The 10,439-nt window shown below is 45.5% G+C and overlaps 1 protein-coding gene across 3 annotated transcripts; it reads right to left on the bottom strand.

The window, feature by feature from the left end:
* Positions 1-391: 391 nt before the first annotated feature.
* Positions 392-10,074, bottom strand: LOC146209005 (uncharacterized). 3 transcript variants are annotated; one of them, XM_084596768.1, is made up of 3 exons: positions 9,117-9,963; positions 7,977-8,801; positions 392-7,808 (listed from the first exon to the last, which is right to left on the bottom strand). In XM_084596768.1, the coding sequence occupies exons 2-3, from the start codon at positions 8,763-8,765 to the stop codon at positions 7,164-7,166; spliced, it is 1,434 nt and encodes a 477-aa protein (XP_084452894.1). In that variant the 5' UTR covers positions 8,766-8,801; positions 9,117-9,963; the 3' UTR covers positions 392-7,163. The 3 variants fall into 3 exon arrangements, with proteins under 3 accessions (XP_084452894.1, XP_084452887.1, XP_084452883.1); XM_084596761.1 differs by lacking the exon at positions 9,117-9,963 and adding an exon at positions 9,973-10,074 and having other exon boundaries at positions 392-8,801; XM_084596757.1 differs by having other exon boundaries at positions 392-8,801; positions 9,117-9,964.
* Between the last annotated feature and the right edge of the window lie 365 nt (positions 10,075-10,439).

Below are 10,439 nucleotides of genomic sequence, written 5' to 3'. Positions count from 1 at the left end.
TCGTGTAAACCATCACCCACCAATCAGGTGGCTGGAGTACCAACAGTTGAACACACACAACACTTACACAAAAGAGAAGCAGCTCACTGAGCTAAGCCGAGACAACCCATGCTGAGAGAAAGTTGTTGCTACAGCAGCCAACTGGGCTGCTCACTATGAAAAAGACGACAATGATCAGCTGTGAGGTAGCAGACGACTTTGGCGCCATTGTGGGGCGCAGACGACACTTTTAAATGCGACTCATCACCGAGCTACGATTAATATATACACTCTGTACATTTACCGGACATTTCAAACAAGTGAGTTATTTTTTACACACCGTACCCAGCACGGAGACAGGTGGTTGGATACATGTAGATTTTTCTTGCCATTACGGCTGCATAGTCTTACATTCTTTTTTTTTTTTTTTTTTTTTTTCCGAAAGAAACAACAGTCGTATGGTGCACGGCACCCATCTGGGGGTGCTGATCTGCCCAACATCAAAGTGTAGCCTCTCAGCCATGAGTATCGCTCAGTTTTGAAGAGCAGGAGTGAGCAAGACGACAAATGCCAGAGCGCAGAAGATAAACAACACAAGGAAAACAAATCACCCCCTCGTGTGAAGCTCCCAGCTATAATGTAAAAAAGAACTCCTCATGATACATTCAAGGGTAGACGCCAGGGAAGCAGCGGACAAGGCGCAAAAACAACTCGAGCTTGATCTACTGCGAGCTACCTAACCTGAAGAACCACTTTTGTTTCAAAGTACAACCAAGACAAAGCTGCAAACAACACATTTCTTAAATGTGAGCCTTTTGAGCATACTGCAGTAAAATGAGTTGTAAAAAAACGCAAAGCATAATGACCACTTGACCTTGCATTTTTTGCATCACAATGCACTAAGTAATATAAACAAAGTAAGTGCAAGACGAGACCCTGTTTAAATGCTTGGGTCAATGCATGCTCTACCTCTACGACATGAATATTGTATGAATGTTTAACGCATGAAAAAGTTTTTCTTGCACAGGACAACACCAGCTTTCAAAATGTGTGCACACTTTACGTGCAAGAAACAAAACCAAAAAACTACAAATGGCAAAATACCTACGTTTCAGCATTCATAGATCTTTGTTGCACATACAGCAAACGAAAAATCAACTGCCATACGCCAAGCTAATAACAAAGCCACAAGACAGAGAATACCTCACTTAATGAAGGGTAAAGAAAGGCCAGCATCTTACAGAGGTTATCCGCTTCATTCGTACACACAAGCGAGAAAGGTTAGAGTGTGTTCAATACTATTTGACAAAATAATGTCACATGTCAAACAAAACACTGACATGCTCTACCAGTTACAAAGGTCACTAAGAAAGCTGCCTCAGTGGCCTGCTAGATGAACATTGCCATGAAACATGTGTAAGTGCTTCCTCTTGAATATTACATTGCTAAATCATAAATTCAAAAATAAGCTTATATTTTTAAAAGGTTATAATAATTTAAAGCAAATCAGTGAAATAATTCTAACCCAAAGGAAAGCAATCAAAATTATTCCAATGTTCATATTACTATTTGCTAATGTCAGAGAATTCTTCCAGCAAGTTGAGATTGCAACACAAAAATAGTATTGCCCACCAATGCATTCGAGATTGGTCTTGTGTTTCAAGATGAAACAGTCATGCACTACTCAATAGAACAGGCTCATGCAAGCATTTTCAGTGTGATGCCTCAAGGAGAACCTTGTATCGGTAAGTGATCCTTCCAAGACCACAAGCTCAAAAAGACAAGAGAAAGCAAATTCAAAATAATGAGGCGTAAAGGTATGGACACACTGGCGGGAGGTCACGTGGCGCACCCCCAGCGGAAGGAAGTCCTCGCGGAGGTCACATGACAGCACTGATCGCGCCGTGTGTTGAATGCGGAAACAGAGCTGCAATTCTTTTTTCAGCCAGCAGACCGCATTCCAGCTTCTTATTGTCTGTCATCTTGTGCGATGATCGCATTTTCTCCGCAGCACACCACTCGAGCATTCTAAACAAGTGTACTGTCCAGTGTACATTTTTCCCGATGTGAATGTTCAACAGACGCTCATGTCCAGTATGAAAATGACTTGCCTGCAAGATCGAATGCTTTGCCGGTGACCGTTCATCGGTTGATTTTCGCGTAAAAGGGGAATAACCGAACAGTCTCTAGAAACTTCTCCATAATTTTCTCTCACTGAGGCAGTGTTTCCAACGTGGAGACACAAATTGAGAACACTTGCTTTACCGTGCCTGGTACGAAACGCTTGACCGTGGTTTTACCGCCGCTGCCGCTGGAAGTTAACTTCAATAGTAGCCACGAGGTGGCGAAACTGACGCTCACGTCGCTGAGCTGGGCGCCTCTCATTGGCTCTTCCCAATGCAGCGATGCGCGATGGACGGTGAATGGTCCCATTCGGTCCCAGGGCAGATCTACCCTCAGTCGTGGGTTTGCGGCAAGGTGCATGCCGCCCGCGTTTTCCCACCAGTGTGTCCATACCTTACAACTATAAATGTAACATGTTAAAAGGTCAACCAAATTTTTTAGCACACTGTAAACACAAGCATCGGGATCAAACAGTGAAAAGAAATGTAGTCCAGCCTAAAACACCGAATAAGGGTGTTGCAAATAAACGCTGCCATCATAGTGAATGACACGTCAAGAACTGAGGGGGAAATGCACCTTGAAAGGCAAGTGTACTTATCTTAAAACCAACAATGAGCAATCAAGCAGTCTGGCGGGTCTAATGTTAATACAAATGATGATACATTTTGATATACTATCTCACACAAAAAGCATAAAAGCCGCAATACAAGATGATTTCGGTAACCATAAAACCAAAAGTAAACTTTGCACAAGATATGGATGGGATTGGCTGATTCCCTCAATAGTTTGGATAGGAAACATGTTAACGTGTCTATAATGGTTACATAACATCTGTTATGTTCCACATGCATAAAAACAACAGATCTTGTCCAAAGAGCAACTGCTGAATATCTCAGTCTGCTTGCAGTGCCAACTACTATTTACTGGCCATAAGCAGTGCCGATTTACTCACACTCAAGACTCTACAACTCACTTAAGGTTTGGAACGCGTGACTTCCTCTGCGAATAAACCAGATGACTCTTAGAGACACCAATCTATGTTAAGGGAAAGTGATGCTGTGAATACAAGAAGTGAAGAAAGTATGATCCTGTATGAACTCAGTGCACTGATCCCGCTGTATTAATACACACTTATGCAGCAAGGTATAGCTTCCTCTTAAATTTACGAGCTAGCACCAGCGTCAACTCGGAAGCCCGCTGCCAAAACATGAACGTACAGTCGCGAGTAAAAAAGATTAGCACACACCATGAAACACCAGATCACCGGAATGACAACGTGTGGTGCTGTGGTTGACAAAGAGGTTCAAACGAGAGTACCCTATTGTTCCTATTCTTCAGTATTAGGGGAGTTCCGAGAAATTTATTTTTGCTGGCGTAACATAAACAAGATACAAGCCATCTTTGGTCATGACTCAGATAAAAATAAATTCCACATTCGCAATCGCCTAAGGGTGGCACTATGATGCTTAGGCGGTGGCATGCTTGATAGAGATTTCTTCTGCCCCCCCCCAACACACACCCTTTTTTTTTGCTGCAAAAATTAGAATAACTGGATAAGCAAGCCTGCGAACCGAAGTGCTGTGTGGTGCGATATCACAGCTCTGATCCCCAGTCATTTGTGCTAATATTTTTTACCCGCGGTTGCACTAGTATGTACAGTACCATGTACTATGTGCATGTCATCTTCCTTGTCCAGATGCATCAGTCGGTCAACTGTGACTTGTGAATCGCATCCGAAGTGCAAATCTTTTCCCCTGTTTTACATTGATGAAAAGGTGTTTGCACTTAGTCTGCTAGACTGGAGAGTTTGAGCGCAAGAGAAATTATCACATCTAAAAAGGCATATTCTGATTAAAAAGTCTAGAGCCGAATTACGGAACAATCTAATCACTTAAGCAGATTTCAGCCAATCCATTATCCCTACTTCTGTCGGTCAATATGAACACCGGTCAGGGCCGACGGATAAAACAAGGGCTAATAGATTAGTTCAAGACCAGTTCTGTAATTAGATCGTTCCGTAAGTCAGCCCCTGCTTTTAGGGAAATATTTCATTGAGCAAGAAGAAATTCGGTAACCTTTACCCCCGGAGAGAGAACCTCCTGGATTCTTGACATGTCAATGACTAGAGGCATAAGGATCCTCACCTGAGCTACCTACACCTCTGGGTTAGCAGGACTACACTCAAAGCACGAATAAAAGTCAAATCCAAAGTCACCAAAACATCCAGTGAAGGAAGCATAAAAGATCACAACGTGCAAACATAGAGAAAGGAAGAACAGGTGACAGTACAGCCGCATATGTCTTGCATCCTTATTCAGGTACAAGGAAAAACGAATATTGAGGCTATATTCAGCTGCGGCGACACTTGCCACCACACCATCGTACGCAAGCGAGAATAGCAGCATGGATGGAAAATAATGGCCTGTTTTTCTTTGCAGGCCAACGCACCCACAGAAGCCCAGCATACCTCCCTGCAAGCACGACAATACAGCACAGCTCACGAGCACTGCAGGCTATGCACCACCACAGAGTGATACGTGGACTTTAGAAAATGACCTTCAGCATATGCTCTTCACACCCTCAAAGCATGTGCTACGTTTCTGCAGCAAAGGATTTCATCACCACCACCATTAATAAGAGTATAGTGAGTTGATGAAAAATCATGCTGTGCTAGGAGCAAAAGGATAAAGGAAGGAGAGAGCAAGCATCATTTGAATTTCACTTCCATTGAAATGCAGCCATCATTTAGCTGCTCGAGCAAGCGTTGTTGGAACCTTAATATTTCTGCTGATGCACTTTCCTGCCTGCCCAAGTGCCTGAGGCATTTAAGTGAAGATGCTAAGTTCCAATGTCGGCATCAAAACAGCTTTCTTCAAATGCACTAAAAACATCACTCCAATTGGAAAGTCTACATAGTATCAAAGTGACCTAAAGACATATTAAGAATCGTATGAAATATTAAATTAGTTCCTGCTTCTGACGATTTCTCTTCTACGTAATATAAGTAATATAAGCTGTTGCGATTCGCCTCTGCTGATGTGTGGTACAAAAGAAAAAAAAAAGTCGAAGGTATGAAATTGATGCGTTCGGGCAAATACACAAAAGCAATATTCTTGTTGAAATTCCGTGAGATCACATGCCCCAGTAGTTTAGTACCAAAGCCCAATCACTCTGTTTACTTCTGACATGATATCAGTTGAGGAATTCCCAGTGAAACACTGCCATAGTGTAGCCAATAAGGTATGTTTGGTTAGTAGAGTTTAAACGACCCAAAGCGAATAATAAGGTATGTCTGTCACATGCTCTCCTCCTGCAACCAGTCAGAAATGGGCTCGCCTCTTTCCTGGTTCTAAAGGATGAGATGACTCAGACTATTTCACCAATAATAGAGCGACAAAAGCCAAGCTGAAAAAAAAGAAAGAAATCACGAGGAGATATAATTGCATCACATATTGGAAATGTGATAGCCTTCATATTGAGTTTTGCATCATTCTTTCATGGTTGTGTTTACAGACCTCAAGATGTCTGCATTCAACAGCACATATCTTCAGGTCATCTAACTGGTAATTAGAACAATGACACATTGTCTGTTGCATTAAAAGAAAACAAAAACTGGTGCCGTTGATAAGGGCGAAGAACTGAGACAAAGAAATCAACAACGCAGCTTCCCAGGCTCCTTGTTCTAAAAATAATGAGCCTGGTAAAATGAATAAATGAAATGCGTGACACAAAGCACCTTGCCTACTGTAGTTCTGTCTAGCTCTCCAAGTTCATCTTCAGTAGCCTACAATAAGGGGACATAGAGAACTCTAAGCACTTTTTTCTTTGTGGCAGGAAAAGAAAATTTGACAACAAAAGCCATAGTCCTTGAAAAAAAATGAATGTAAAAATGGAATGCTCTTTTCTAAGGTTTGATTAAAATTTGTCAGTGATGAAATGGGCTCAGTAGCCTCCTTTTTTTTTTTTCTCTTCTTTTTTTGTAAACTTGCCATAAGGCATACTATATCAACTACATAAAAATTATTCTTACAGGAACCGGAAATGGCTCAGTAGTCACTGGCTGTAAGTGAATGGCAATGTATCCCCCTCTCAGAAATTAGTAACCATAAAAGAATATTAGCAGCACCACAGTTTGCTTGTGTTATGGCCAGTAGTGGTGATATTTGTATTTCATTCATTGGCCTTTTATAATTTATAAATGCGCCGTTTTAATTTAAGGCAGCTTCTCTATCATTGCACCTTCTGTATGAAAGTACAGAGTCATCACATGTGGTAGGGGAGATAATGCTGCAGACTGAGTATGATTTAATTCGCGTCCTTCGGATGTCTTCAGGCAACACAGAAAATGACTTCCAGAAAGCATTTTAAAGGCTTGATCACACATGCATTCCTAATTAAATTATAAGTTTCCTGACAAGAAGGCTATAGAGAACGAATATTTGTTACATTTAGTGGCAGGACGGTAAAAAGATATAGAAGGAAAATTTCTTATTTCCAACACTACTCTTCCAAACTAACTAGTTGTGTTACGTTGCATTATGCTATGGTATGTTACATGGAGCATACTGAAGTGACTCAAGCTTTGAGGGCAGCTGTAATGAATGGTTTCAGACTTATGTAGAACATATGGAGATTTTAGCATACACTGACATCGTACAGTACACGAGCACCTTTTGCATTTTGCCTGCAGCAAAATGCAGACGTTGTGGCCAGATTCGAACCTGGGAGAATGTACAATAAAAAATGAAAACTGGCCGCAAAAATTGCAAGGAAAACCACAATGCAGTTGGTTGGTTGATTGGTTGCTTTTGTCAGCATGCTGCAATCATAAGCCTTAAAAATGAGGTAATGAGAGCTACAAGCAAATTGGCACCCCGCTGCAGAAACATTGTACACATGCAGAGAGAGTACTGGAACCCACAAACCATTGGGTGCATCAACAAGCAGAGCTCGTGAGCTGCCCCGATTGAAGGCACTTACAGCAAGACACCCTGGACAGCACGGCTGCTGCCAAACTCAGCACAGGTGCCTGACCCCTCTCGGCTCAAAAGTGACCCAGTCTACAGCATGTGGTTCCGCATGTGACAGTTGAGGGCATTCTTGAGGGAGAACCGCATGCCACACACCTGGCAGCGGTGGGGCTTCTCGCCCGTGTGCGTACGCATGTGGCAGTTCTTGTTGGACAGGTCCGAGAAGCGCTTTAGGCACACCTCGCACTGGTACGGCTTCTCGCCTGTGTGGATACGTACATGTCGTCGCAACGTGGACGAGCAGGAAAAGTCCTTCTTGCAGTACTCGCAGCAGTGCAGCCGCGCACGACCGTGCGACTTCTTGTGGCTGCGCAGCTCCGTCACCGAGGGCAGCACCTTCTGGCAGATGTTGCACTGGTGAATGCGCGGGCTGGCGTGAATCACCAAGTGGCGCCGCAGCTTGTACGGCTGCGAGAAACCTTTCTGGCAGATGGGGCATCGGTGAGCAGACGGCTGCGCATTCCCAGACGACTCGGGAGACTCTGCACCCTCCGGTTCCAGCTGTGCCACCGCCGCATCTGGAGCGCGCCGAGCCGCCATGGTCTGGAAGGCAGCCTGGAATGCTGGCGGAACTATGGGAGCATCCAGGCGCTTCGCGGGCTCCGGCTCCGGAGGTCTCGAGGAGGTGGACTCTTGGCGGCGGTGGACTAGCAGGTGGGCACGGAGATAGCGGGCCTGCAAGAAGGTTTTGTGGCAGATGTCACATTGGTGCGGCTTTTCCTCAAGGTGCTGCAGCCGGTGCAGCTTCAGCGAGCCTTTGCGCGTGAAGGCCTTGCCGCACACGTCGCAGTTGTGAAGTCTGCGACCAGTGTGGATGTACATGTGGGCTGTGAGGTGGCTCACCTTAGTGAACTGCCAGCCACACACCCGGCAGACGTAGAGACCAGCTTCTGTCAGCAGCTCCTCGTCGTTGGCGTGACCATTTGGTGAGGTACGCAACACTGGGGACAGCAGGTTTGCACCATTCTGGTAAGGCAGTGGTGCATTAAGGTGTGGGTACATGTAGAACTTGAAGTAGCTGTCCAAAAGCGATGGGCAACCTGGAGACAGAAGGTTGCCAAACAATGGTGGCTGTAGTGGGGCTGGCCTGTGGTGCTCTAGTGCACCATCCTGACGACTCAGCCTACTCAAACCATTGCCGGCTTTCATTTCCAAAGTACATTCCAAAGGTTCTCTGCCTGGTTCAGCAGGTCCTCTCATCTTGAGATCAAGGGGCATATCATTTTCATCATGGTACCGAGAGGTCCGCCTGCTAGATGTTTTCCGGAAGAACATGTGGAAAAGGTGCTTGCCTTCCTTGTGAGTCTTGGAGTGGTGCTTGAGAGCCTGTTTCCAAACAAAGCCCTCACCACAAAATGAGCACCGGTGGATGCTCTTGAGCATGTGGTACACCTGGTGCCTCAGGTACTCGGAGAAGTGGTCAAGTGCCATGGTGCACCGGCTGCACTGGTACGGTGGCTCCTTGCGGTGGGCGGCCATGTGCTCCAGTAGAGTCTCGGGTAGGGCGTAGCGACGGCCGCAGTGCTCGCAGCAGTACGGCTTGACACCGGTGTGGATGAGCAAGTGTCGGTAAAGGATGCCCCGCGACCGCGTCTCGTACGGGCACAGGGGGCAAACATATTGCAGTGTCATCCTGGCTGCCACGAACGCAGCCTTCTGGTTTCGTTTCTGCACTCAGAAAACAGAAAAATGAAAAACGATTAGGAGGAATTGCACGGGAATGCGTAAGCAAGTCCGTCCACACTGCCACATTATTTTTCACAAGAGAACAAAAACAGAATGGTTTCGGAGATACAAACTTATTAAGCTTTCACCGCAGGCCTGCTTTGAAAAAGTATACCCAACCGAATAGCGCAAGTTCTCACACAGGTGCTTTGTTAAAGGAGCAAGACTGCCGATACATGACCTAGCGCGGGCTTACGTCGGGTCCAAAAAGGCGGGCACATCGCTTAAAATAGATATAACACACACCAAAACACTTACCTGACGAAACTCGACGCCAACTTTTAACCACAGCTCGGTGGAATAGATTTCGCGGCGCTAAGGATCATACAGCAACACACTACACGTTTCCCCTTTCACGCGTCATTTAGCGATTTTTAAGATAACGCGAATTACAGACATTAAGAAACGTATCCACCGTTAACGCCCCAAAGACATCACAAAATCCGCCCAATCAACACTGCGCAAAGCTAAAGCGAGCGCTCCATCCTTTCACGCCATCGACAGGCACGGTCCACCGCGGACGCAAAATGGACATTCGCACCTGCGCCACCGTTCAGCATGACTGCTTTTTAAGGCACGCTTCTCATACCGAACACAACTGAACACTTCGAGCGAAACTAAACCATGTCCCGCGCACCACGCGACTCCGAGCGCATATTAATAACCACGCGGACGCGCGGCTTTAAACGTCGATTTTAATTTAGCTCGCTAATGACTGACCACACGCAGTGACCACAGCGACCCATCCCGTGGCATCGCACAAGGCAACCACAACCCCGGAGGAAGCGGCCGTGAGCGCCCGCCTCCAGCGCGCATTCAAAAATGATGCGCCGCATCCATGTTTTCATAGCGATATACGACCGCATGCGATCCAGAAACACAAATTTCGCCGAGAACAAAGAGGGTATTTTTTTTTAGCCTGAGATTTTTTTTTCTTTACGCCTACAGCCGTGCCTCCGACTCGACGGTCGGGCACGGCGAGTGCATCTGACCACGATCGTCACACACAAGCCATGCCAGCCAAGCAAACAACGAGCGCATGCCGAGCATCTGTTTCAAGCTCTCTAATATCAATACAACGAAATGCGAATCTCATCTACTTATGTACACTTACGAGTCAAAAATATATTGCTTGCTGCGATGACGATCAGACTGGTGGCATCCTAAAGACGTAACAGTGCGGCGTATCGCAGAGTTTATTAGTGGACCAAATATCTGATACCGAATAAAATAAATATTTGTTAGAGGCTAGCAGCGCCTCAAGTAAACAAAATTGTGATGTCAATAAATGCTGCGACAAGTGAGTTTTTTTCACTTGCGAAACCTCGGCTGTTTAATGTCAATGTGGGTATCGATTTTCTGCTCGAATTATTTTTGGCTCTTATTGGGCCCTTGTCGCCTGCAGTTGCCCAAGCGTTTGGAATTAGTGCAGTCAGTTAAGCTTTTGTTCAGCCAGAGTCCTTCTATAGCGCTTTGGTTCATGGTGATGTATCCTAGTTTATTTGGTGCCCCCATCACAATGGTGCGGGCGTGCGGCAACGGCAAGAAGCGAACCTCATGGATGGCGTGCTGGCTTCGCGG

Source organism: Amblyomma maculatum, chromosome 1 (genome assembly GCF_055883805.1).
Source record: "Amblyomma maculatum isolate TAMU_Amacu chromosome 1, ASM5588380v1, whole genome shotgun sequence".
Taxonomy (NCBI): domain Eukaryota; kingdom Metazoa; phylum Arthropoda; class Arachnida; order Ixodida; family Ixodidae; genus Amblyomma; species Amblyomma maculatum.
This window is presented reverse-complemented; position numbering and strand designations above follow the sequence as displayed.

Coding starts and splice junctions, on each gene's coding strand:
- LOC146209005 (XM_084596761.1), bottom strand. CDS start 8,765: ATGACACTGCAATATGTTTGCCCCCTGTGCCCGTACGAGACGCGGTCG.